Source organism: Balaenoptera musculus, chromosome 4 (genome assembly GCF_009873245.2).
Source record: "Balaenoptera musculus isolate JJ_BM4_2016_0621 chromosome 4, mBalMus1.pri.v3, whole genome shotgun sequence".
NCBI lineage: Eukaryota > Metazoa > Chordata > Mammalia > Artiodactyla > Balaenopteridae > Balaenoptera > Balaenoptera musculus.
The window spans coordinates 14,777,948-14,805,938 of NC_045788.1; the positions used below are offsets into that span (position 1 = coordinate 14,777,948).

The 27,991-nt window shown below is 46.3% G+C and overlaps 1 protein-coding gene across 2 annotated transcripts in view; it reads left to right on the forward strand.

Moving 5' to 3' along the window:
- The window catches only part of TMEM108 (transmembrane protein 108), a 380,405-nt gene that overhangs the window by 338,864 nt on the left and 13,550 nt on the right, over nucleotides 1-27,991 (forward strand). For both annotated transcript variants that reach the window (XM_036850679.1, XM_036850678.1), the window contains exon 4: nucleotides 25,860-27,293. In XM_036850679.1, coding sequence (XP_036706574.1) covers nucleotides 25,860-27,293 — 1,434 coding nt within the window. The remainder of the gene's footprint in view (nucleotides 1-25,859; nucleotides 27,294-27,991) is intronic.

The following is a 27,991-nucleotide window of genomic DNA, read 5'->3' on the forward strand; positions in this document are numbered from 1 at the left end:
TCTCCAGGGAATATTCTCCCACTGGCTCCTACCTCCCCCAGCAACTTGCACTTCCCTGGCTAACCTCACCCCACGTTTGCGTGCCTGTATAGAAAGTCAAGGCCATAGGAGCTGCTGAACATCCAGCATGGTGGGCTTTTTCTGGACATCCCATGTTCTCACTTGCTGCTTTGTTCTGAACCCTTGGGAAGGCCGATGGGTGGTTAGAGACTATGATGCTCTAGGAAGGATGAAGAAACCTTCCAGGTTAATATTATAATAATAGCAGCCACAGTGACTGTACCAGACACTGTGAGAAGCACTTTCATATATTATCTCACCAAACTTCATAAGTCTCCATTTTACATATGGAGGGAATGAGACTTAGAGTGATCAATTGCCCACGATCACACAGCTGAAAGCACTTTCTTGAGCCACCTGAATGTGAATGAAGATCTGTCTGATTTCAAAGACCTCATTGTTTTTGCCAGCTCAGTTCCTCTCAGGCTCCATTCAGTGAGGTGGGCTATGGAGACTACAGGCAGGAGACTTAGTGTGCAGCTATTATTATATCAGTGATTCTCAGTCTTGGCTTCACATTAGATTCATCTAGGGAGTTTCTTAAAATCCCATTGGTTCCAGTGAGAAGCCAAGGTTAAGAACTACTTATTAGATGCACGCCAAAAATATCCTAGAACACAAAGTTGGTGTCATCTTAAAAGCTAATGTTACCTCCTCCTTATGCTTTAAGGAGATTGCATCATTGGATAAAACTGTGACTATTTTGAGCATTTTATTTACAACTTTATTTTCATATTAACCTAACAGAAATAGTAACTAAACAAAAACACAGAACACAGCAGCTTCAGTAAGCTTAGAAATTTTAGGTACTGCAGTGCATCCTCATGTGTGGTGGGGAGTCATAGCTCTGAACAGAGTTAGAAAACCTAGGTTCAAGTTTCAGCCCTGCCACTTACCACCTATGTGATTTGATCTTGAAATTTCTCCTTAATCTGAAGGAAGCCAACTAGATTTTTGAGCAGCAGAATGACATGCTGGGTTGTCCTTTGCTGTGCAAAAGCTTTTAAGTTTAATTAAGTCCCATTCGCTTCTTTTTGTTTTTATTTTCATTATTCTAGGAGGTGGGTCATAAAAGATCTTGCTGTGATTTATGTCGAAGAGTTTTTTTCCTATGTTTTCCTCTAAGAGTTTTATAGTGTCCAGTCTTGCATTTAGGTCTTTAATCCATTTTGAGTTTATTTTTGTGTATGGTATTAGTGTTCTAACTTCATTCTTTTACATGTAGTTTTCCAGTTTTCCCAGCACCATTTATTGAAGAGGCTGTCTTGTCTCCATTCTATATTCTTGCCTCCTTTGTCATAGATTAGATGACCATAGGTGCATGGGTTTATCTCTGGGCTTTCTATCCTGTACCATTGATTTATATTTCTGTCTTTGTGCCAGTACCATACTCTCTTGATTACTGTAGCTTTAGTATAGTCTGAAGTCAGGGCGCTTGATTCCTCCAGCTCTGTTTTTCTTTCTCAAGATTGCTTTGGCTATTTGGGGTTTTTTGTGTTTCCATACAAATTGTATAATTTTTTGTTCTAATTCTGTGAAAAATGCCATTGGTAATTTGATAGGGATTGCATTGAACCTGAAGATTGCTTTGGGTAGTGTAATCATTTTTACAATATTGATTCTTCCAACCCAGGAGCATGGTATATCTCTCTATCTGTTTGTGTCATCTTTGATTTCTTTCATCAGTGTTTTATAGTTTTCTGAGTACAGGTTTTTTGCCTCCTTAGGTAGGTTTATTCCTAGGTATTTTATTCTTTTTGTTGTGATGGTAAATGGGATTGTTTCCTTAATTTCTCTTTCTGATCTTTCGTTGTTAGTGTATAGGAATGAAAGAGATTATCCTGCAACCTTACCAAATTCATTGATTAGTTCTAGTAGTTTTCTGGCGGCATCTTTAGGACTTTCTATATATAGTATCATGTCTTCTGCAAACAGTGACAGTTTTACTTCTTCTTTTCCTATTTGTATTCCTTTTATTTATTTTTCTTCTCTGATTGCCGTGGCTAGGACTTCCAAAACTATGTTGAATAACAGTGGTGAGAGTGGACATCCTTGTCTTGTTCCTGATCTTTGAGGAAATTCTTTGTTTTTCACCATTGAGAATGATGTTTGCTGTGGGTTTGTCATATATGGCCTTTATTATGTTGAGGTAAGTTCCCTCTATGCCCACATTCTGGAGAGTTTTTATCATAAATGGGTGTTGAATTTTGTCAAAAGCTTTTTCTGCATCTATTGAGATGATCATATGGTTTTTATTCTTCAGTTTGTTAATATGGTGTATCACATTGATTGATTTGCGTATATTGACGAATCCTTGCATCCCTGGGATAAATCCCATTTGATCATGGTGTATGATCTTTTTAATGTGTTGTTGGATTCTGTTTGCTAGTATTTTGTTGAGGATTTTTGCATCTATGTTCATCAGTGATATTGGTCTGTAGTTTTCTTTTTTTGTGACATCTTTGTCTGGTTTTGGTATCAGGGCAATGGTGGCCTCATAGAACGAGTTTGGGAGTGTTCCTTCCTCTGCAATTTTTTAGAAGAGTTTGAGGATAGGTGTTAACTCTTCTCTAAATGTTTGATAGAATTTGCCTGTGAAGCCATCTGGTCCTGGACTTTTGTTTGTTGGAAGATTTTTAATTACAGTTTCAATTTCATTACTTGTGATTGGTCTGTTTATATTTTCTAATTCTTCCTGGTTCAGTCTTGGAAATTTGTACCCAGATGAATGGATAAAGAAGATGTGGTACATATATATAATGGAATATTACTCAGCCATAAAAAGAAATGAAATTGGGTCATTTGTAGAGATGTGGATGGACCTAGAGTCTGTCATACAGAGTGAAGTTAAGTCAGAAAGTGAAAAACAAATATCGTATATATGTGGAATCTAGAAAAATGGTACAGATGAACCTATTTGCAGGTCAGGAATAGAAAGGCAGATGTAGAGAATGGACGTGTGGACACAGCGGGGAAAGGGGAGGGTGGGATGAATTGGGAGATTAGGTTTGACATAAATACATTACCATGTGTAAAATGGATAGCTAGTGTGAACCTGCCGTGTAGCACAGGGAGCTCAGCTCGGTGCTCTGTGATGACCTAGATGGGTGGGATGCAGGGGGAGGGAGGGGATATATGTATACATATAGCTGATTCACTTCATTGTACAGCAGAAACTGACACAACATTGTAAAGCAATTATACTCCAATAAGAAAATGAAAAGAATGACATACTGGGATGGGGATGGGGGGCACCTCTTTCCAGAATACCAGAAGGCCGAGGACAAAGATGTTGCTCAAGGGATACCAGGGTATTGATAATTCTGCCTTCACCACCCACTTCCGTGAAGTTACAAGTTATGGGAAGCAGTCTGATGCTGATTGTGGCTCAAGAGTTAGGAGAGCCTGTTTTTGTAAGGATTCCTTAAATGGAACCACATATATTGTTAGTCTTAGTTCTTCCAAAATGAAGATGCAAAACCCAAGCCTACCAGAGCAGTGACATAGCAAGAATCTGGTGTGACTTCAGACATCCTAAGGATCCTATCCATCGGGTAAACGGAAGCCAGGTGTCCCATGCCCAGGATTGCCAGATCTGCTTCTGCCCTGTGCAGTCTCCTCATCTCTGGCAAATCAGGACCTTGGATTATCTGACTCAGAGTGGGCATGTGGGGTCTGCCCCAACTCTTACCGCCCTCCTGCTTCTAGATTGACAGAGGAGTACTTGGTGTGAACTGGGAGAAAGGTGGTACAGTGGGAGGAAATAATCACCTCTTACACACATGGAGGCAGCTTAAGAGCCAGCCAAGAACCTTGTTGCTTCCCCAGTTGCTATGTTCAGGTCCTCCCTTTCAGAGAAAGAATAGTGTTGTGTCTTGCCTACTATCCATTTTAATCATACAGCCCATTTCCCAATCTTTTCTTCCCAAGCACCAAGCAGGCACATGATTTCTCCCAGATATGGTTCCTTGACATTTGGGAGAAGCAGCGATTTGCTTGTATCCTTTAAGGTTGCTTAGCAATGAGACCACAGGAAGCAGGGTGAGCAGCATGGTATTTCACAGGTGGCTCTTGCTTCCCCTGTTGCCTTTGTTTCCACCCTCTGTTTCGCCTCATTTTAGTCTTCTTACTCCTCTGTAAAGTTTTGATCTTAGTTTTTATGTTACAGAGGCTTATGTTTGTGCCCATCCTGTTGTAAACCGCCTTGAAGCCTTTTTGAAAGTGTGAAAGGCATACGTCAGAAGTAAATTTTATCATTTCAGACTTCCACGTCTGTGATAGGAGTGTGGCGTATACCACATCTGGTGTGTGCCAGTGAGGCTCTGAGCTGGGGACACATCTGGAGATTGACTCGCATGGAGGCACCCAAGACACCTGTCAGGCATCTGACAGACCCCTGCCATGCTAGAGGAGCACAGAAGGATGAGCTGGTACCCAGAACATCATGTCACTCAGCCTCAGCTCCAGGGGAGCGTGGCCAGGAAGCTTGTTTACTACATTGGGTTGTATAGAATAGAAATATTAGGGTTTTGATATTGGATTCTAGCGGCACATTTGTGAAACAACATAAGGTGGAAAGAATAGGAGATTGGGTTAGAGAGACCTGAGTCTGAATCTCAGGCAGGAGAGAGACACAAGATCCATAACCAAGAGAAGAGACCCATAGTACAGCATGTGCTTTCCTCACCACACCAATAAGCACCCACGCCTCCCTAGATCCCTGCACCCCCTCCCCACCAAACAGAACCTGGCAGGCCCAGCTAGGAGAAGGGCTTAAAGGAGCCAAGCAGCCTCCTTAACTGTAGCAGTAGTTGTCAGATCTTACTTTAAATGTCATATAACCATTTTTTACACAGATATAAATTTCTAATTTGGATTTTTCCTTTACACATTTCTTTGGCATATGTGCTAAGCACATGTTTGGGAAAAAAACTAGTTTAATTCTGATTTTCTTCCTTTAAAATGATCAGCGCTTCACACTCCTTTGCACAATTCATTATGTAAACCAGAAGATTTTTTTGAGCTCACGGGGCGGGAGGAGGGCAAGTGTGAAGATACAGTTTTTATGGGTCATTTCAAGTTAGCACCCGCGAGAATTCCATAGTTAGACCTGTTTCCATCCAGGTGACTTCCAGGGCACAGATATTCGGCTAAAGTATCTGAATATCCCTGCACAGCATTTGGAAATGGTTGCAAAGAAGGAAGGTGCTACAACATGCTGCTTCAAGGCAGTTGGTTTTTTTCTTTACCTTCTAAAGTTTGAAAGTAGGACTTCGTTTAAGCACACATCTTCCTCTAGGTTTATATTGTTCATTTTAACACCTCTGCAACTGGGATGCGTCTTAAGGTCACTGTCAGCCAGACAGCACTCAGACAGTGATCACAGCCCAGGCAGGCGAGTGTCGGCTGTAGTTGTTCACCTCGTCATCTCTCCATTTGAGGCACATGCATCATTGGTACTATGCGTCTTTAACTGCTATTTTAAATTCTTCAAAAAGATTCACTGTGACTCAGCATTGACTCAGAAGGTTGCTGTGTGCGCAGAGGGCATCAAAGCAGAGCAGCAGGGCAGAAATTAGATATTTCTGGAACAAGTGTTCGTCATTGTAAGAATAGTCTCCATTCCATATTCCAGAGCAACAACCATGTTCTAAAATGGGACTAAAGGAAAGAAAACCTTCACAGAGCAGTTGAAACTGGGTTGTGTTTTGTTGCTGAAATGCTTGCAGAAGGATTGACAATTATGTACTGCATGATGTAAGTGAAGGGATGCATGATGAAAGTGTCTGGATAAGTCTAAAGGAGCTCTCTCAATAGTATAGAATAAAAATTGTAAATTTAAGAAAGCATTGTGTTATAGTGTAATTGGCAGTATTTTTTCTTTCTTACTGGTACATAAAACAGTAGTATGTTGCTTCTTATGTTTGATGAAATATGATACTTAAAACAGAAGAGCTAGAATTTCCTTAGATAAGTATTGTATCTATTGCCTGGTTGTTAGCATGAGAAAACTTACAAAATTCACTCCCAGAATCACACGTCTGGCCATAAGCTGACACATCCTCAGATGGTTTCAATGTGAACAACAAAGATTTCGTGGAATCCTAGAATGAGGAAGATGTAAAGGAGTCTTGGGGATTCTATGGTCTTACACATGGAGCTGCTGAAGCCCAGAATCCAGAAGCCTCCATTCAGTCACTGGACATTTATCTAATCAAGTGGACCATGAGAATGTGAGGCATGCATGCCCTTTTCCCAGTGCTCCAGGTGGGCATTTTGGACTTAGAAGGGAGGGGAGGAGAGGGGAGAAGTGGGAAGGGATGAGGTTTCAGGTTGGGTGGCTGTTCATTCAGCCCTTACAGGGTTTGTTTTCTATGGACGCCTTCTCAACAATTCCCCTCTCATCTTTCCCTCTCCCTCCACCCCCATCTTCTTTCTTTGCTTTTGTCTACTCCTCTCCTTCCTTCCTGCCCTCCTTCTAAACCTTGAGGAGGCAGATTAGTTTGTGTGGGGAAGGGAATGGGGCATGTATGGAGAAAGCAGCACAAACAGGAGGCCTTGAAGAAACACTTTAAAAACTTAACTGGGGGAATTCCCTGGCGGTCCAGTGGTTAGGACTCCACGCTTTCACTGCCAAGGGCCTGGGTTCAATTCCTGGTCGGGGAACTAAGATCCTACAAGCCATTCAGCACAGCCAAAAAAAAAAAAGTTAACTGGAAACTTTTCCATCTCAAGTCCTACCGTACTCTAGAGCAGGAGTTGGCAAACTACAGTCTTCTGCCTCTTTTTGTAAATAAAGTTTTATTGAATCACAGCTACACCTGTTCATTTACATCTTGTCTATGTCTGCTTTCACATGGCAGTAGCTGGATTGGGTGTCCTCAAAGCCCAAAATGTTTACTAGTTTGGTCTAGACAAATGCTTCCCCAAGAGTCTTCTGCAGAATTCTACTTCTGCAAAATGTTAAATACGTATTGCTGGAAAGAAAAAGATTCTCAGGTCAAATCATTATGGAAACTCTGCTTTTTAATCAGAGGACTTCTTAGAGCCTTTAATAAGCTAACATGCACTGTGAATTTCTGAGAGGTAGCTGAAGTATACAGCATTTTCCCAAGTTTATTTAGGAACCCTTTTCTTACAGAGCACCTAATGGGTATAGAGTTCCTCAGGAAACTGGAAAATGACTCTCTAACAGTATCCAAGGTATATTATTAAGTGAGAAATCAAGGTGTATGCATTACCCACCCATCAGTATAAAGAGTGAAAAGAGAAAATGTAGTTAAGTGTTTGCTTGTGAATGCCTCAATCATCTCTTGAAAGATCCATCATGAACTGGTAACACCATTCAGCTTGAGGTGCATTGGAACTGGGAGGCAGACTCTTCACTGTATTGATTATCCGCATTTTGACTTTGGGATCATGCCAGTGTACTTCATTACCTAAACAATCAGTCTGTCAATGAACATAATTAAATTTTAAAACAAAAATGTAAAATGGTAAACCACTTTGGAAAACAGTTTGGCAGTTTTTAACAAAGTTAAATATACACTTACCAGATGTCCCAGCAGTTCTACTCCTAGGTATTTACCCAAGAGAAATGAAAACAGGTCCATGCAAAGACTTGTAAACAAGTGTTCATAGCAGCTTTATTTATGATCGTCCTAAATTGGAAACAACCCAAATGTTAATCAGCAGATGAATGAAGATACGAATTGGGGCATAGCCATGTGATGGAATACTACTCAGCAATGAAGAAGGAGAAAATCACTGAGACAGGCAGCAAGTGGATACATTTCACAGAAGTTACACCAAGTGAAAGCCAGACACAAAAGATTCTATCTAAATTCACTTATGTGAAAATCTAGAACAGATGAAACAAACCTATAGTGATGGAAATCAGATCGTTGGTTGCCTGGAGTGGGTGTAGGGGAGATCTGACTGCAAAGACAGGAGGGAACTTTCTAGAGAGATGGGAATGTTCTATATCTTGATTATGGTAGTGGCTAAACAAGGGTGTACACTTGTCAAAACTCATCCATCTGTACACTTACAATGTGTGGGTTTTATTGCATATAAATCAACTTTAATAAAGTTAATTTTAAACAGAAAGAAACAAATGTCTCCCTGAATCACTCCAAAGGGAGCAGTGAAAGAGGGAAGAGTATTTGATAATGAGAAGATAGAGTCAAGTTAGCCCTCCAGGGTGGTTATAAACAGGATAAGTGTCTGTCCTATAGTGCAGGAACCCTGGAGAAATGGAGACAATTGAACACACTCTGCCTGCCCCAGTTCTTTGTTTGCCAGCTGTGGGTTCTGGTCTGGAAACCAGACCAAACTTATTACAGGTCACCTTTCATGAGCTCATAGTGGAACTTAGAACTCATAGTGTCACAGGTCTGCCCAGATGCAGGGGGAGGGAACATAGACGCTATCTCTAAATGAATGTCAATATGACATTGTAGGAAGAACCTGTGGGGTGAGATATTTTGGTGTAGTCATGTTTGGAAGATATAATCTAGCACAGTAGTAAAATACATAACCTAGTACCTGGAACATAGTAAGACCAAATAAACAATACCTATCTGAGCATTACTACCGCCACCAGCACTGTTACTGCTATCACTTTTACTGTTAATATTATAGGTTACTGCCAGTAAACCTGATGTACCTGTCACTGTTGGTGTTCTGGTGCTTGCCCTTCCCATGGTGGTTGAGAGCCCCAGAACCAAAGCTATTTCCAGGAAATTGTTTAATGGAAACCCAGCTGCTGGCCCAAAACTTCTGCATCATAATTCACAGTGAGTGAAGGTGGTATCATCATTTTGAGATGGCTGTGAGTACACAAGCTGTAAATAAAATGCAACCTGGGGGGCAGAGAGCAAAGACAGGCTTCCATATAAAGATGTGTTTGTTATATACCTGCAGCCTCCTCCACAGTGACGCTGCCCCATGGAGCCCCTTCTTCCCAGCTTTCCCGTCCCACTCTCCTAGGGAAAGAAATGCGGCACAAGCTTGGCAAGTCCTTTAATTCACAGTGGGTCCTACCCACACCACAATCATGGACATCTCTGGACTGGCGACCCTCTGTACAACCCCACTGAAGACTAATAGCAGAATTTGGACTTCCTCAATTGAAAGGCATTCATTTGGTAGGAGCCCGGGAGAAAATAAAGACCACAAATCCAAAGTGCAAAATCATGAAGTCAGCGTAGAATATTTTCCTAATGGAAAAGGATCACTGCAGCCACCCCTAATCCTCCACTGGCTTATGGTGCTCTCGGGAAGTGGCTGTATGTAGAAGCTGACCCACTTGTTACGGGCTGACTCTCGAGCTGCTGCTTCTCTCTTGCGGTCTGTTTCTAAACCTGGGCTACGCAGTCAGCTCCACATCCACAACCCAGGGAATAACAACCACCATTTGAGGTTGTGCTTTACAAATGCAAATTAATTTCACTGCTGGCAGACAGCTCAGATTCCATTTGTTCTTGGCTCACTTTATGTTAAAAAGGTACAGAGGACGAGGAACCCAGCCAGGCCAGAGGGCATTGTTTCCAGAAAAAGCAGCATCTGAAGGAGCCAAGCAGAGCGGAATGAAGCATTGCTGTAGCTCACCTGACTATTTTTATTTCAAATTTACTAACTTCCTGGACCATTTTCTGGGTGGCCTCTGCACCTACCTTTTCTCCCTTACTATCCTGTGGACGACATGGTCTCCTCCACTGATTCCTCTGCACTTCCTTCGGGCAGTACCTTTCAAAAACTTTGGTGATATTGGAATCACCTGGAGGTTTTATTAAAAAAAAAAAAAAACCAGATTGCCTAGGCTGTTGCCTGAGTTTCTGATTCAGTAGGTCTGGAATGGAGACCCAAGAGTCTCTATTTCTAGCAAGTTACCAGGTGATGCTGATGCTGCTGGTGGTCCACACTTAGAGTAGCTCTTCTGGCGGCACCTATGCCTCTATCGTGGTACCTGTTATATTCTGCTTTCATTGTTATTTTTACAGGAAAGACTTAGATCACTATTGTCCAGTAGAAATGTGACCTACATATACAATTTTAAATTTTATACTAGCTACGTTAATAAAAATGATGAAATTAATTTTAACAGTGTATTTTATTTAATCAAGTATATCCAAAATATTATCATTTCAGCATGTAATCAATACCAAAATAAATATTAATGGGATATTCTACATTTTTTGTACTAAGTCTTCAAAATTACGTATGTATTTTACACTTATAGCACATTTCAACTTGAACTAACCACACGTGGAGTGCTCAGTAGCCGCATGTAGCCAGTGGCTACCATATTGGGCTGTGTAGACTTAAGAGCGTGCTTACTGTGTACTAGACAAGGTTATAAACCCTTATATATTAACTCATTTAATCCTCACAATAATCCTAGGAGGTAGACAGTGTTATTAATCTCATTTTACAGGTAAGGAAGCTAAGACACAGTGAGCTTAAGTAACTTGCCCACGGCCACTGAGCTAGAAAATGGGGGCAGCGGGGCTGGAGCTTGGTAGTCTGGCTTCAGGGTCAGTTACATTTCCACAGGGCCCTCCTGCTTACCCACAGTGTAGGGAGGAAACATTATCTTTGTGCGTCCCCATAACACAGACCATGCTTAGCTCTGATAGGACACCCAGTAAATGTGTGCTGAATGAATTAAATGAGACAGAGAGCAAGGTTTTGTCAAACATCCAGCCAGTAGGATCAGGTAGCCTCTAACCACCACTGTATGCAAGTGGGTGAGAGGGAATATTTTAAAATTAAATTTGAAATTGTCTATTCTCAGGTTGCTCCCAGGCTAATAGAAGGATGTGAGAAAATACATAATGACGAGAATAAAGGTCTTACATACTATCATTTATAGTGGCATTCACAATTAGGGTGACTGAAACCAGGAAGGGGTACACTGAGAGAGGCTACTTAGAATCGGTGAATCTAAAGGGGTGTCACATGAAATGGAAAGAATGTGGTGGAGTAAAGCACAGGAAAGGGATGATAAAAAGGAAGAATCATCATCAGCATTGATTGGATACTGTTTACTGCAGACCTAGATCCCAGGAAACAGACTATGAACTGCAGATTTGCATACAACATCTTTTGGAGGGCTTCCCTGGTGGAACAGTGGTTAGGAGTCCACTTGCCAATGCAGAGGACACGGGTTCGATCCCTGGTCCGGGAGGATCCCACATGCCGCGGAGCAACTGGGCCCGTGTGCCACAACTACTGAGCCTGTGCTCTGGAGCCCACGAGCCACAACTACTGAAGCCAGCGAGCCACAACTACTGAGGCCCGCGTGCCTGGAAACTGTGCTCCGCGACGGGAGAAGCCACCACAGTGGGAAACCCGCGTGCAGCAACGAAGACCCAAGTGGAGCCAAAAATTAATTAATTAATTAATTAATGGGGAAAAAAAAACCCACCGTTAGGAGAGTAAGGGCATGGAAAGAAGTGGGGCTGCGATGTAGTCACACCAAAGGCCTCAGCCAACCCCAAGGAGAACTCCCAAGCTGGGGTGGTCCTCCCAAATTGAGGCAAGGGGACCAGTCCTTTTAACCCCGCATGAACAAATCACTGGATGCAGGTTTCCCAGGAAGGAGGTGTCACCTTGACCTGAGAGCAATTCCTAAAGAGAAACTCGGCTGTGTATCCTCAGCTGCTAACACTCCTAGCAGCGATGGAATGAAGACATCCTTGTTGGGGGCAGAAGGAGGAATCTGGGTGGTGCACCACAGTGTTCACTATACCAGCTCAGTGCAAGATCTAAAGAACCAACAAGAGAGCACCATGGTGAATGGAAATCATGGGACAGGTTCCCAACATAGCCAGCTTGTGTGGGAAACTGATGCAAGGCCATACAATTAGTGAGTTTACGCATAGTTCTGTTTGGTTCCAGCGTCTGTGTTCTCTCCATACCTCTCCAGGAAAGAGGAGAGAGGTAAAGAATAGAACTTAAACACCCTTTATTACCAACTGTCCTGTTCCTAGATCTGTAGTATTCAAACACTGTATGTTCTAGATTCTAAAATCTGGACTACGTTTGGGGGCCGCATTTCCCTGTGTGCTTTGGGTACCTGGCTTGTTGGCTGCAGTGGCTGGAGTGAGGGAGAGAACAGCTAAGGAAATTTCAGTGGCAAGAAACCATCTCCCCTTCTCCCCCTGCCTAGGAGGTAGGGGCAGCTTCCTTTCTCCTACTAAGCAGGGTGTCTACAAAAAACAGCATCCCAAGTGGGGCTTTGATGGCGGTCCCCACGCCACCCACAGTATTGACCTGAGGATCGGAGCCTTTGAGAGATGTACCTCACTTTCAATCCTGACCTTATATTTTTGGGTTCAGATCAGAGGCAGGGTTTGAACTGTGTGCCTGGAGTGGAGCCGGACCAGAGTGGAACAGCCTTTGAGAGTCCGACGCAGCATAACCACCCACTTGTCCTCTCCAAGGCCTGCTGAAGTTAGGAGTCCTTTGATCAGGTGGTGAGCTCACTGGGAGCAAAAGTAAGCAAGTGTTACCACTCAAGGGCTTTTGCAGCTGGCAGTGTCCACTGAAAATAGAAAAAGAGAAGGAAGGTAGAGAACAACAGATATATTACGTGTGTATCATGGGTCCCCCTTGAATGTGTGACCTTGAATAAATCCTTTAACCTCTCTGAACCTCAGTTTTAGAGAATGAGACCCACCTCGCAAAATTTAATGAGTATTAAATTAGTTTGCAGGCGTGAAATACTCACAAATATAATATGCTTAATAAATATATGTTCTTATTCTGAACATTAGCACCCTATAAAGTGTTTCCCACCTGTAGATAAACTTACCTTTTCAGAATTTGCCAGAATTTTCTCTGCCAAGATGCATTTTATTACCCATGGTGGGGAGTGGGTAATGACAGCCATCTCCATGGCTGAGACCAGGATGCCAGTTTACCCAAGAAACACAAAGCCACACTCAGCCCTCAGTAGATGTTTGCTGAACATGTGAATGAAGAAATGGATGAATGGTGGAATGATAGTAAGAGGCTCTGGGTTTTCCTCCAGGAAGCCTTCCTGGGTTCCTCCAGCTTTTGTGGGTTCCCTGCAAGCTGCTGTCCATAAAATCTGCTCCATCCAACATAGTCCTGGATTACAGCCCACCTTCCGTTCTCTACTTGCTCTGTGTTCTCATCTCCTTGGCTTGATATGGACAAGATGATTTTATTATTTTTTTCCTCCAAAAAACTACCTCCAAGTCCACACTGAACTATTCAGTTACCTAAATTCACAAATTTATAGTCCAAAAGAGAATAATAAAGAGGTGGAGGGTGAGTAGCAAGTACCCTTATAATTATATAGGACATGGGTTGAGATTTGTTCTTTTTTATCTCACAGGGTTTTGTGAAGTTTGAGTAAGATGACATATAAAAATTTCTTAGTAGAGTGCCTGGCACATAGTATGTGCTCAATAAATGGAGATTTAGAATTAGTGACAGTATCAGTATTGGTATTGGGGAGAAGGAGGGATGAGGTAGGAGGAAAGCTTTCATCCCCAAGCATGCACAGCCTGGAGGGCTGACTTTCAGAATTCAATTGTGAAATCTAACTCGTGCCCCAAACCTAAATTATACCTTGGAGTATGGGCATCCTGCCTTGAAATGGGAAATTAGACAGTTTCACAAGGATGCACAACTGTGATGCCTGAGCCGTTTTGTTCCAGGCAAACTGGAACAGGTGGTGAACCTTTGGCAACCGAGGAGAGCAGTGCCAGCTGGCCTGCAGCCTGCCCGACAGGACCCGGGCCAGAATACTGAGCAGCCATGGGCTCAGGAGCAGCGGAGCCAGTGCCGGAGAGAGCAGGCACTCTTCTTGACATCACCCCCTCCCCAGTCGCCCCAGCCTGCCTGCCCCTCCCCCCAGGCACTTTGCCACCGTCCCTGCTACCTCCCTGCCAGCCTCCTCCCTCCTCCTGTCCTCTTCTCTCCTCGCAAACTCTTTTGTGAGGAGGGGCACGTGCTGAGAGATGACACTTCAGACTGTCAGCAAGCCCAAGAGGATGTCAGGTCGAAAGCCTCAGTGCCCTTTTTAGGTGAGTGACTCTTAGGTGTGATCAGGCCTGGACTCTGTCTTTTTCTTCTCCTCCTGGCTTTGGAGAATTCTGAGCTGAGGATAGGCAGATGCCCATGTGCTCAGGCAGGTACCTCAGCCTCTTTAGGCAGGTCCTGGGACTCCCCAGGGCTTCCTCAGGGTCCGAGAGATCCTATTACAGTTGCTGAGGCGCCCACTGGACCGGACCCCAGGCTGTAGGGCTAAAGGCTCTGGGGGAGTCATTTTATTGGGTTTGTAGGAGCCACAGGTTCAGAGACACCATGGCTGTCTAGGGCACACCGGGCCCTCCATGGGCTGCCCTGCCAGCGGCCGCCCAATACAAGTCCTCCTGTTTGTCCTGCTTCCTTTCTGGTTTCATCCAAACCTCCCGAGAGCACACGCCTTGAGTTAGCAAGCCAAATCTGGGACTTGTCTGTAAAACCCAAATCCTGACAAATGCTCTCACACAACCCATTAGAACTTTGGAAGGACAATGAAGGCCGATTTGCTTAGGTAATGAGGAATGGAACTGGCAGTGGCGGGTGTGGTTGTGAGAGGGGTCGTGGCAGGGATCTGCAGGAAGCTGGTTTCATCCACCTCAGCCTTCTCCTGCCTCCCTGTCTTATGGGATTTGTGTTCATTTGAACCTATTAATATTAATCATTAAAACACGCAAAGTGAAAACAAGATGCGCACACACACACACACACAGGACTCACGTTGCTTACTGTATTCTTTTGTTGATATTGTCTTTGAAATAAACATCTATAATTTTGTGGCAAGCATTCAGCTGCAAATACCTCAAATGCATGGAATTCTCTAAGTCTTCTTTCATCCTCACATCTTTTTCAGAAAACATTGTTGTGCTTCTAGTATGAGTCAGACAGTGAACTAAGTTCTGGGGCTCCAGATGCTGAAGAAGCTCACGGCCCCAGGGGACTGACCTAAATGTAGCAGAAGCTAAAACAACAGTTTCCACCTGTTGCATCCAGGCCATGTGTGGGGCCTCTGTGCCTCTTCGTGTCCTGTTCCCACCCCTGAAAGCACCCTGAAGTTAGGCATTATCTTCCTTACATACAGCGAGGAGAACAAAGCTGAACTAATCTGCCTGAGGTCCCACCACTAGGAAGTTCCAGAGCCAGAATGGACCTAAATCCCACTGACCCCAGGTCCATTCCTGCCCTCCCACCACGCCCTTGGCTGAAGGGCTGTGTGGGGAGAAGGGCCACATATGAACGGGAGCAGAGTGCCCTGGGAGCACTGGGCAGGGAGCCACCACTTCCAACTGGACGAATTGAGGAACTATGATCTCGTCAAGGCAAGGTGACAGTCAGGTTGGGTTTTTGGAGATGGATACATGGTCACCCAGCAGGAAAGGGGTATGGGCAGAAACTTTGATAGGTTGGGTATCCGTCTGTATCCAATACCTCATACCTTTCATGTTTAGACGGTGGGGCAATGTAGCCCCGTGGTAATGATACATAAGCTTTGATTTTCATGCAGCCTGCTTCCTTGGTCAAGAGTGTTTATATTACATGTGTGGCATGTAACATAAACTGAATCCTCTGTTGGAATTTGAACAGGTTAAAAACCTATGTGTTCAAGCTGTCAGTCTCCCTGACGATTTCACCTCCAAACTCCACATTCTGAATGAGAACACTTTAAATGGTGAGAACCAGAGGGAATATATACAGATGCAGCAATAGTCATTCCCCTCTCTCTAAGTGGACTCCAAAAATGTGTCTGTGGGCACGTGATCTCACACCAGGGTGCTGGGAAAGTTGCCCACAAACCTCCTTCCAGGACCCACCCTCACACTGTCCCTGCTGTCTGACCTCCGTGGAACTTTTTTTTAATCTCAGAGTAGTTTTTACAGGAAAATTGCAAAGGTAAAGCAGAGAGCTCCTATATAGCCTGCACCTAGTTCCCTCTGTAATCAGCATCTTACATTACTAGTGTCCACTGTCACAATTAATGAGCTAGTATTGATACATTATTATTAACTGAAGTCCATACTTTATTCACATTTCCTTCATTTTTCCCCAATATCCTTTTTCTGTTCCAGGACCTCAGCCAGGATTCCACATTATGTTTAGTTGTCATGTCTCCTTAGGCACTTTTGGCTGTGAGTTTCTCAGACTTTCCTTATTTTTGATGACCTTGATGAGGAGTACTGGTCAGCTATTTTGTGGAATGTCCCTCAATTGGGATTTTTCAGATGTTTTTCTTATGGTTAGACTGGGGATATAGGTTTGGGGAAGGAAAGCTACAGAGGTAATGTGCTATCTTTATATCCAGGGTGCATACTGTCACCATGACTTGATCACCTGGCTGAGGTAATGTCTGTCAGGTTCTCTCCTGTAAAGCAGGGAACATTTTTATGAGTCTTTTCCGTTTAGTTTGGGAGAGTACAAAGCAGTCTGGACTGGTGCATTTGTGTTCTTTCGCATTATGTCAGCGAGATGTTACCTGAATATAAATGATCCTGTTATTTTATTAGAAGCTGAGCTGACCTTTTCATCCGTCTAATTCTGATTTTCGTTGTTTGGAGAAAGTCTTTGAGAGAACATCTTTGGTGTGTAGGTTTGTTCCCCTGTCACAGCTGATTTTCTTCCCTTCTAGAATGGCAGCCCCTTGAAGGAAATGGTCATGTCTTCAATATGTAGGCACCATATACCACATACATATTCATATTGAACTCATGTCTTCAATATGTGGTCACCTTATACTAGTCTCCACCTTTATTCCATCTGTGCCCCCAGCCCACAAAGTACATGCGTGCCAGGAGCTTCATGCCACTGCTAGTATGCATTTATTCATTCCTTTCTTTAGGGGAATTTGTAGCTGTAGATCAGAGAAATCATGATGCTGTAGAAAGAGCCCAGAAGTGAGATGTTTCCCTTTCCTTGAGTCTGGGGAGGAGAGGACAGTAAGGGAACCCAGGTCAAGATACGCCTGTTGAGCTCCAGCACTTAAAAACCCTGATGCTTAAATCCAGAATGGTCACTGAAAGAACTTTAATTTCACTTCTACAAAGATGATATTCAAGTTACTATCACTGCCTAACAAACCACCTCAAAACTTAAAACAACAGTAATCATTCATTTTGCTCATAAATCTTTAGTTCGGGCAGGGATCACTTGTCTCTGCTCCACCCAGGTAGCTCGAGTGGGGCTGAAGAAGGCTCACTCCCCTGGCTAGCAGGTCGCTGTTGGCTTCATCTGGAAGTTCAGCTGGGACTGAAGGCCTGGGGCCTCAGCTCCTTTCCACATGGGCCCCTCGGTGGACTACTCAGACTTCCTCACAGCATGGCGGCTGACTTCTGAGAGTAACACCCAAGAGTAAGGACTAGGAAGAAGCTGTACCATCTTTTATGACCTGGCCTCAGAAGTCACGTAGCATCACTTCAGCCATAGTCACAAACCCGCCCAGATTCCAGGGGATGGAACACAGACCTAATCTTTCAGTAGGAGTGCTGAAGTCGCATTTAGAAAAAGAGTAAGCTGGTTGGGGTGTGTTACAGTGGTTATTTTTGGAAATACAAGCTGGCTAGTGATTGATTTAGAAGAGGGTTTTTTTCCAGTTTTATTTAGATATAATTGACATATAACATTGTATTACATCATAATGATTTGATATGTATGTATATTGTGAAATGATCACCACAATAAGTTTAGTTAACATCAGTCACCTCACATAGGTATACATTTTTTGTGTGATTAAAACTTTTAAGATCTACTCTCAACAACTTTCAAATATACAATAAGTATTGTGAACTGTAGGCACCATGCTGTGCCTTATGCCCAGAACTTACTTATTGTAATTGGAAGTTTGTACATTTTGACCACCTTCCCGCATTTCCCCCACCCTCTATTGCCCACCTCTGGTAACCACCAATGTGTTCTCTGTTTCTGTGAGTTTGATTTTTATTTTAGATTCCACATATAAATGAGATCATGTGGTATTTGTCTTTCTCTGTCTGTCTTATTTCAGTTATCATTAATTCCCTCAAGGTCCATCCATGTTGTTGCAAATGGGAGCATTTCCTTCTTTTTTGTGGCTGAGTAATATTTTTCTGTGTGTGTGTGTGTGTGTGTGTGTGTGTGTGTGTGTGTGTGTGTGTAATACCACATTTTCTTTATCCATTTATCCATCAGTAGAAACTTAGCTTGTTTCCATGGCTTGGCTATTGTAAATTATGCTGCAGTGAACATGGGGATGCAAATATCTCTTCAAGATAGTGATTTTTGTTTCCTTCAGAAATGTACTCAGAAGTGGAATTGCTAAATAATATATTAGTTCTATTTTTAATTTTTTGAGAAACCTCCATCCTGTTTTCCATATTGGCTGTACCAACTTACATTCCCGCCAACAGTGCACAAGAGTTTCCTTTTCTCCACATCCTCACTAACACTTATCTCTTATCTTTTTGATAATAGTCATTCTAATGGGTGTGAGGTGATATCTCATTGTGGTTTTGATTTGCATTTCTCTGATGATTAGTGATATTGAGCACCTTTTCATGTACCTGTTGGCCGTCTGGATGTCTTCTTTGGAAAAATATCTATTCAGACCCTCTACCAATTTTTTAATCGGATTATTTGGGGGGTGTTGCTAATTGAGTTGTATGAGTTCTTATATTTTGGATATTTAGGAGGGTTTCTTATTCTTCAGCAAAGATTTGTTGTGGCTAAGGTGCTGGACTAGATATGGGGAAATATCATTGATCCAGACACAGTCTTTGCCCTCTGGCAGCTTAGAGTTCAGACAGGGAAACAGATATTTAGACATATAGAGAGATGGGGGCTAGAACAGGGGTAGGCTTAGTGGTTACAGGCACAGAAGGAGGGGCTCCTAACAATGGCTTCAAGGCCCAGGAGGAGTTCTAGTTGGAAAATGCTTGTCCCAAATGGAACTGAATGACTAAGGCAGAGAAGCAAAGGCTGAGGATAAAAGGTGGTGTGGTTACCAAGTGTTTCCGCTTTGGAGGAAATTTTTGTTTTTTAATTGTGGTCATCACAGCCGTTACTATTGTTCTATCATTGCCTGTCTTCATAAAGCGTTCTCCAGCTCACGTAGGACATTTTCCTGGATCAAAACTTTCTCAGTACCTAGGTTCTGGAGCAGCCAGGGTCAGAGAAACCTGGGTTTAAATCCTGGTACTGCTACATGGTGGCCGCTCTGACCTTAGATGAATGACTTAACTGTGTGTTAGCATGGAGATGATGGGAGGACTCACATTTGTCATTCTTCCCTAGTTCCTGTTCCCAGGAGAGGAACAGTACAGTGCTTGTCTCTGTGTGCGTGTGTGTGTGAGTGCGCACGCACACGAACTCACACATGCGTGCACATGTTTTTGTTAGGAAGCTGTGATCTGTCAGCCTCCCAGAGTTGTGACACGAGGTGAGTTCATAGGTGTGTCTGGGGCACCCAGGCCCATCTCGTGTGGTTTTCTAGCTCGCATGTGTTCTAGAGATTGTACTCTGAGTAATAATTCCCAGTGGAGTCATGGACCTCATCAGCCCAACTGTGAAACCAGTGATCTCCAGACATTTCTGGAACCCACCAGGTGATGGCCTCAGGTATCTCTAAGAACTAAGCAGAACCCTCTGTGCTTTAGCCCTGTGACCTGAGGCATGTCCCCAGCAGGACTTGATCGGAGAGAACATTTGGAATGTGGCTGCTTGGAAAGAGGGTAGTAGCAAAGATATGTACCCAAAACTCCTTTTTTTCTTTGTGAAAAAAATCTCCCTTTCATAAAGAAGCCCGAGGTCACAGGCATGAGTACCTCTTCAGAGCAGTCACCCAGCTCACCCTAAAGTCAATGATGCATATTTATCTCTGAGTGAGGGAAACCATGCTCTTAGGAATGAGGAGGTTTTTGATCTTTAAAACAAAAGGGATCACTGAAGTACGGAGGGTGGAGCACCAGAATACCGGGACCCCAGTGATATAAAAAGAACCCTGTGGGTCGGTGCATCATAGTGGGGCTGACCGGGCAGTGTGTGGCCCAGGGCAAGGATTCCACTTTGTTGGGGCTCAGCCTTCTCATTGTAAAGCGAATTAGATACCAGAGAACCCTAGCGCCCCTTCCGATTAAAAGACAATAATCTTGAAATGAAAAGAGCCTGTTTCCTGGCAAGATGGTATGTTATTGCCCACGTAGAAAAGACTCCCTGATGGTCAGACTTGATGTGCCTGGGTTCTCTTTCTTTTTGTCATTGAAGCATCGGATGCAGAAGCTAAATTCCCAAGTATCCCGATTACTTATTGCTGCAAAACAAACCCCACCCAAACGTGGAGTAAGGCAGTAACAATTGTTTATTTTGTTCATGAATGTCCGGGTTGACTGGGCTCAGATAGGTGACTCTGTCTTGGGGTCTGTGTGGTCGAGGTCCAGTAGTGGCTGGACCAGGCTCATCTCCTGGGCTCCACCTCTCTCATGTCCAATGCCTGGCTGGGGCTGAAACAGCTGGGGCTCCTCACGCCTTTCTGTTGCTCTTCACACGGTCTCTCCACATGCTGGCGTCGAGGTGGCTGGACTTTTTACATGGGCCTGAAGGCCCCCAAGAGAAACCTGCAGAGGCTGAATGACCTTTTCTTCCCTGGCCTCAGAAACCACGTGGTGTCACTTCTTCCCCATTCTGTTCATCAAGGAGGTCACAAAGGCCCAGCTAGGTTCAGATTCCACCTCTTGGTGGGAGCAGTTTTGGAGAACTTGCAGACCCAGTTTTAAATCACCACACCAAGCATCTGGGATGGCCATGCTGACATCTTGCTTAGTGATGGGGGATGGCTTAGAAGACTTCTCAGAGTCCTGTGGTTCTGTCACAGGATTTAGAGGCAATGGAAGAATATCTGGCAGTGGAAACCTAACTTAACTGGGAGGGAAGCTCTACTTAGCAGATATTTTAAATCACAAGGAAAATGAGATAGGATTCTATTTATATGTGCAAGGGAAAACGTATACATGTAATAAATGTGCATGTGTGTAAGCAATTTTAAGATAAAAGTTATACAATTAATTTAATTTGTTAAACAATGGTGTGCATGAAATGCCAGGATTGGAAAAAAGGAGAGAATTAAAGCAAGGATGTCCAGCTTTTGTATTGTCCTACTACAAGTTCCCCCTAGTTACTTGCAAAATAAAGTTAATTGATTAACTTGTTAAAAGAACATAAATGTTAATATAGAGCCCTGAAAAGGAGCTAGAAGAAAACAGGTAAGAGGAAAGAAAAGTCAAAAGAGCAGTAATAGAAAATCAATTCCCAAAAGATAGTGGACCACTGCTTTTGAATGTGCAGAGCAGAGCGATGAGTGAACGCGGTTGAGAGTGTGGACTCCGGGGCCAGGCTGCCAGGTTCAAATCTCAGCTCCCCGTTCCTGGCTGTGTGGAAGGAGGCAGCTTCCTGTGCCTCTCTGTGCTGCTTTTCCTCAGTTGCAGTGGGGAGCTAACGATAGTACCTGCCTCATCAGGTTGTTATGAGGATTAAATGTGTCAGGACAGGCTCAGCCTTGGAGCGGCATGTGGCATGCGGGAAGCACTCAGTACAGATTAGCCATTTCTCTCTTCACCAATTCCCTCCTTGCCTTTGCCAGATGCAAATATCATGACCAATATGGACTGTGGGCAGCCAACCAAATAAACAGAAGGAGGAAGGCTTTTCCTTCCCTTGGGTCCTGGGATCATGTATGCATTGGAATTCTAGGTAGGGGGAGGCCTCCCTGTGATATCAGGGCACCCATCAATCTGCGGGTTTCCACCCCCTACACTTGTCCTTATTCAGGCATGCATTAAAAACCGGTTCCACATTTAAAACACGTCAAGTTAGATTTTAGTTATAGTCTCTCCTATATATTTGGAATTAGAGCCTCCAGAGCCTATTATGCAAATCTATGCAAATGATATGCAATGAGGCGGTAGCCCCAGATTGTGGGGAGGGGAGTGCGCAGGCCAGCACAAAGGGCCTGGAGAGGAAATTTGCATCTGTTAGGGGAGCCCTGGGTGGAAGGCCTTGCACAGTTATTGTGACAGTGTGCGCCCTTGCATTCAGTCCTTAACCTTTTGTGCCAAAGAGGAGAGACGATTTCCATAGTGAAGGTGACAGTGGATGTTGAAGGAGGCATTTGGACAGTGCAGTGTTGTAGCAATTTTTATGATACAAATGAAAAGTTGCTTTTAAATAATGGCCACGATCCAGGCTGTGTCCCTAACCAGCTGGGCTCCTGGACATGTCAGTTCACTCCTTCCGTTGCCCCCTCTGTGAAATAAGGGGATTGGACTAAGTTGCCTCTAGTGCCCTTATCACTGTGACAGCTAAATGTCATCCTCCAGGTGAAAGCCCTCTGCACCCAGGATGGCAGTATCCATTCATTGTACCGAAGTTTTAAAGCCTAAAGAAGAAAGGGCTGAGAGGTAATTTGCCCTAACGGTCCTCCTAGAGAGAAGAATAACATCAGGGGATGCTGGCAACTAAAAAGAGCTGCAGCAAGGGCAAACATGTTTACTTCCACTGTTAGTCTTGCAGGAAGCACTCCTGTCGTATAGTTCCCAGCTGGGAGGATTTTAGCCCCTGAAATGCTCGTGGTGGGAAAGTCAGGGGAATTTCTTTCCCTGAGTATTTTAAAGACCAGGATGCGTTAAGCCCTCTGCCTCTAGAGGCTGCAGAAGTTCTCCTGGAGGCCAAGCTGCTCCTCTCCCACCCCCGCCTGTCCCTGGGGTCCGTCAGGTCCTCTCTGAAAGCTTTGCGCTGCCCCTGACGCTACTGCCAGAAGGCGGCAGTGTCCTTGGTCTTGGGCCTTGGATTGTATGGAACACATCTGTGCTCCACCCCAGAAATCCTCTGGGCTCTTAATTTTAACTCCAGCAGCCTCCAGCCAGGCACAGGTGTGAGCTGACAGCTCCCGCCCAGGGCGTCTCTGGCTCAGCCACTTGGGCCTTGAGGAGGAGGCGGGAGGAGGGCGTGGAGCAGCACCGGGCCGTGGGAAGGAGAGCTGCTGGGGGGAGGTGCTCCTCTCACAGTTTGACGTGCGTCTGCTCAGCCCCTCAGAGACCCCCAGTGGATTTGAGTGGCACCCTGATCAGCTGATAACCTGCGCTGGGATTGACTTTCCCTGTTTCACTCATCTCAGACCCCCGCCACTGTCCGCTACGGTCACTTCCCAAAATAAACCACCTGCACACGAGCCCCAGTGTCCGCCTCTCCTTTTTCAGGAATCTCTAAGGTGTGACAGGTATATCAGTCTGCTTAGTCTGCCATACAAGGTACCACAGGCTGGGGGGCTTAAACAGCAGAAAGTTTTTCCTCCCAGTTCTGGAGACTGGAAGCCCAAGATCCAGGTGCCAGCAGGGTTGGAGTCCCCTGATGCCTCTCTTCTTGGGTTGCAGGTGGCCGGCCTTTCATGTGTCCTGCCTGTGTACAGGCGTTCCTGGCATCTCTGTGTCCTGAGCTCCTTTTCTTATAAGGATACCAGTCAGATTGGGTTAGGACCTACGCCAACGGCTTCATTTTGCCTTAATCAGCTCTTCAAAGGCCCTGCCTAACATACAGTCCCATTCTGAGGTGCTAGGGTCAGGGCTTCAACATACGGATTTGAGGTGGATGTGTTCAACACTTAGAGTGAACCAGGGTGCTTGTGAGCCAAACAGAGGCTTATAAGGGAATGTCCCTTAAAACCTCAGTAGTCACGACCACCAGCTCTAGGAGTAGATTGTCCCTGTGGTGCTAAAATGCCGGGAAGGAATAACCCTGAACCGGTCAGCGCACGAGCACGTTGTTCCTTCTGTGGCTGCGACGTTCCGTCCTCTTCTCCTGCCTCACTGCTGGTGGGCGACCAGGAACGCCTGGGTGTCAAATACCCCTTCTGCTACTGAGGGGCTTTGAACACGTTACTTAATCTCCCTCAGCCTCAACTTCCTGCCCCATCAAGTGGTTGTGAGGGTTAAATCAAGAGTGAAAGACAGGGCCAGAGCCGGTGCTCAGCGTTAAACAGATTTTAGGATTGACCCGGAGAAGGAGAAAACACTGTTGGTGTATGGGCTAGACTATGAATGAAAGTTTAGAGAAACTAGGTCGCTTAGGGCAAAGTGTTGGTCCTAGAGATGTGGGTGCTGCCGTCTCTGCTCAGTCTGCAGTCCCTCAGCCTCCCCCACCCACTAAGTTAGACATGCAGGTTGAGGGGACACTGGTCCACCCCACCCTCCCCTAGTTGGAGGAGGCCTCCGTGGTGATCCTTGCTTCAAAGGAGTGTCAGGAGGTCTCCTCCTCCTCTCTGCTTCCAGAAACCCACCAGGGCCCCAGACATCCCCTGTCAGCTTTGCTGACCACCCCAGGCTCCCAGGAATCACTGCCAGGGCCCCTGCTTTGACCATTCATCCTGCTGGAATCTGGTCGGGGAGGGAGGCGCCAAGAGAGTTACCCGGCAGAGGCCCATCTCTACCATTGTCTGGGCGGCTAGCAGGGCTGAAGGAAGGGCATGCAAGTGACCCAGCAGGGGGCTCATATGAACAGGGCAAGTGCTCAGGACAGAATCAGGCCTTAGAGGTTTGTTAGGTGCTCCTCGGCAATACGGAGCAGCTCTTCCCAGCCTGTGTGTTGTACGGGGTGGCCAGTCTTCCCGTCTATAACCTGGATAGATCCTATGTCTCACATTGATAGGAGGTGTTATTTTTAAAGATAGGCACATGCTGTTGTGATTAATAAAATCCATACATATTTAGAAGAGTTTTTAAATGTATAGGTTTTTGTCCTTGTGCATTTTTCTCAATGAACTAAAAGCACACACACTCACCATCATGCAAAGTCCATGGTTTCCTTCTAATGCTCAGAAGGGCTCCTCCTGCTCTAAAAGGCTGGGCACCACCAGTGGTTTTCCACAGAGTTCAGCCTCATGAGCACATAGGACAAGCAGTTAACATGACAACAACCATACAACCAGCTGGCGTTCATGGAATGCGCTTCTCCTGCAGGCTCTGTGCTAAGTGCTTAATAGGCACCAGATCTGCTAACCCTCTGAACCCCTGTCCCCTTCTGCCTGTCAGTCTCCAATGGTACTGAGACGTCCCTGCCTTGTTTTAGGATTATTTGTGGATTTATATGAGCTCACCCAGGGCCAGAGACTGCCATGTTCATTTTTGTGTCTCCAGGGTCAAGGAGGGGCTAGACCCTCCTTAATCGTTTGGTGGGTGGGCCTGAATGAACAGAGGTCTGTCGTTTGTGCCTTTGTCTAGTTCATAAATGGAAGAGTCAGAAGAGGCGTGGCCGCTGGTCCGCTCTGCCCACCCAGGCGCTACTCAGTGGCTCAGGGCAGCTCACACAGAGCTGCTGGCTTCCTTGTGGCCGCGCTGGCCTTGACTGCTCCCTGGTGCAGAGGGCCAGCAGGCACTCAGAGGCCACAAGTCTTCTTCCGTGCCCCTACCCCCAGCCTGTTCTGAGCAGCTGCCCTTGGGCGGAGGGCCATGGCATTTCAGAGGTATTTGGGAAAGGACGGGCCTGGCTGGCTTAGCCGGCTCTGCTTCCCCTGTGGCTGGGTTCTCTCTGGGACAGGTGCTGGGTGGCACCCACCTGCTGAAGCTTCCCCAAGTCCCCATGGTCCAGTGTCTGATGGGCGTGGACCTCAGGGATGCTACCGATGTTTCCCTTGAGTTCCCAGGCGTTTCAGTTTCATGGGTAAGGAAGGCCCAGGGCCAAGCTGCTCCTGGGCATTTCACCTCTCTGTTCTCTGTCTCCTTCTCAAGGCTTCCTCCTGACCTTGGCACTGACTGAAGCACTGGTATTTGCTGCCCAGGAACCATCTCCCAGGGAATCTCTTCAAGTCTTCCCCTCAGGCACTACCCCAGACACCATGGTGACAGCACCCCTCAGTTCTACCAGACGCTCCTCCGTGGTGGCTGCCCCCACTTCCGTGGTGGCACTGACCCCTCATCCCGATGGCCCCTCCTCACAGGCTGCAGCTTCCATGGCAACGACAACACCCGATCCAAGCGGACACCCTCCTAAAAACACCATCTCCACCGTCATGGCGACGGCAACCACCCCCCATTCTGAAGGCCCCCTGTCCACAGGGCCACTTCCTGCTGCCGTGGCAACCACATCCTCCCATTCAGAGGGCCGCCCCCCGGGCCAGGCCGTGCCCACCATCCTGCTGACAAAGCCAAGGGATGCTACCAGCCGTCCCCTCACGGCCCCCTCCCGGGCTACCCCACGCAGGCCCCCCAGGCCCCCTGGCTCCTCCCGAAAGGGAGCCAGCAGTTCACCACGCCCTGTCCTGCCTGCACCCAGCGGTCACTCCAGAAGGAAGGAAGGCCCGCGGGGACGAAATCAGAGCTCCACATATCTGGGGCAGAAGCGGCCCCTGGGGAAGATCTTTCAGATTTACAAAGGCAACTTCACAGGGTCTGTGGAGCCTGACCCCTCCACCCTCACCCCCAGGAACCCGCTCTGGGGTTACTCCTCCTCTCCACAGCCCCAGACAGTGGCCGCAACCTTGGCGCCCAGCAGGACCTCGTGGGTACGACCCAGCACGCCCCTGGTGTCTGCGGAGGACAAGCCCGGCCTTACCAGAGCAGACCAGGGGGGTGGTCCCACCTTCACCAGCCAAGGAGGGGAGCCGGCCACCACAGCAGCCTCAGGCACCCCCGCCAGTCCACATCCTGCCCCAGTGCCTTCTCAGCACCCCCGTGGTGACCCACAGGATGGCCCCAGCCACAGTGACTCCTGGCTTACTGTCACCCCTGGCACCAGCAGACCTCCATCTGCCAGCTCTGGGGTCTTCACGGCCACCATGGGGCCCATTCAGGCTGCCTTCGATGCCAGTGTCTCAGCCCCTTCCGAGGGGCTTCCTCAGGGAACATCCTCAGCCCCGCAGGCCCCGGCCCGCCCCCCCGGGGTTTCAGAAAGCACTGTTTCCCTAGCCAAGGAGGAAGCTGTGGCCACCCCTACGCCCACCATGACTGGCAGGGTGCCCAGTCCCCTCTCCACGGTGGTGTCCACAGCCACAGGAAACTTCCTCAACCGTCTGGTCCCCGCTGGGACCTGGAAGCCTGGAACAGCAGGGAACATCTCCCATGTGGCCGAAGGGGACAAACCCCAGCACAGAGCCACCATCTGCCTGAGCAAGATGGACATCGCCTGGGTGATCCTGGCCATCAGCGTGCCCATCTCCTCCTGCTGTAAGTGCCTCACCCTCTCCCTTCTCCCCCACCCACCCACCACACCGGCTTGCCCATCCCTAGAATCCCTTTGCCCCACACGTGGGCAGCCCCCACCAAGTGGGCTGCAAACTTCCCAGAATCCTGGGAAAGGAGGTAGTAGAACAAGAATCATGGATTATCCCCACCCCTGGTCCTTGGCTGGTCAGGCCATGGCTCACATGCCCACTGATGGTAAATGCACAACTCCCAGGAGCTGTGGGGTCCAATCCGACTCTGCATTTGCAGAAAGAAACACCAAGCTGGGGAGGGGACATGGTTCCCCCAGGACCCCAGAGTTACTGAGAGGCAGGGCTGGGATGTGAGCTCCGAGCACCTGTCTTCCAGCCCAGGGCTCTTGTCGTGACACTACCCTGCCTGCTCTCTCCTGTAGCGACATGGCACCAACACACCGCAGGTTGAAAACTGGTGCTTCCAGACTTACAGCTTCTGAGTAGCAGAGCCCTCGCCTTCCTCCCCGCCTCCCTTCCATCGCCCTTCCTGCTGTTCTTCTCCTCTCTCACCTCTTTTCCTCCCCCTCCTCTGTCTTCCCCTGAGAAAGAAGAAAAGATGAAGCTTTGATCTTGCGGGAAGTTCTGTTAGCCTTGATAAAAACAGAGTTCTTGTAGCTAAATTGAGGCTTGAGAGTTACATGTGAATTTAGCAGTCCCTCCCCCCCC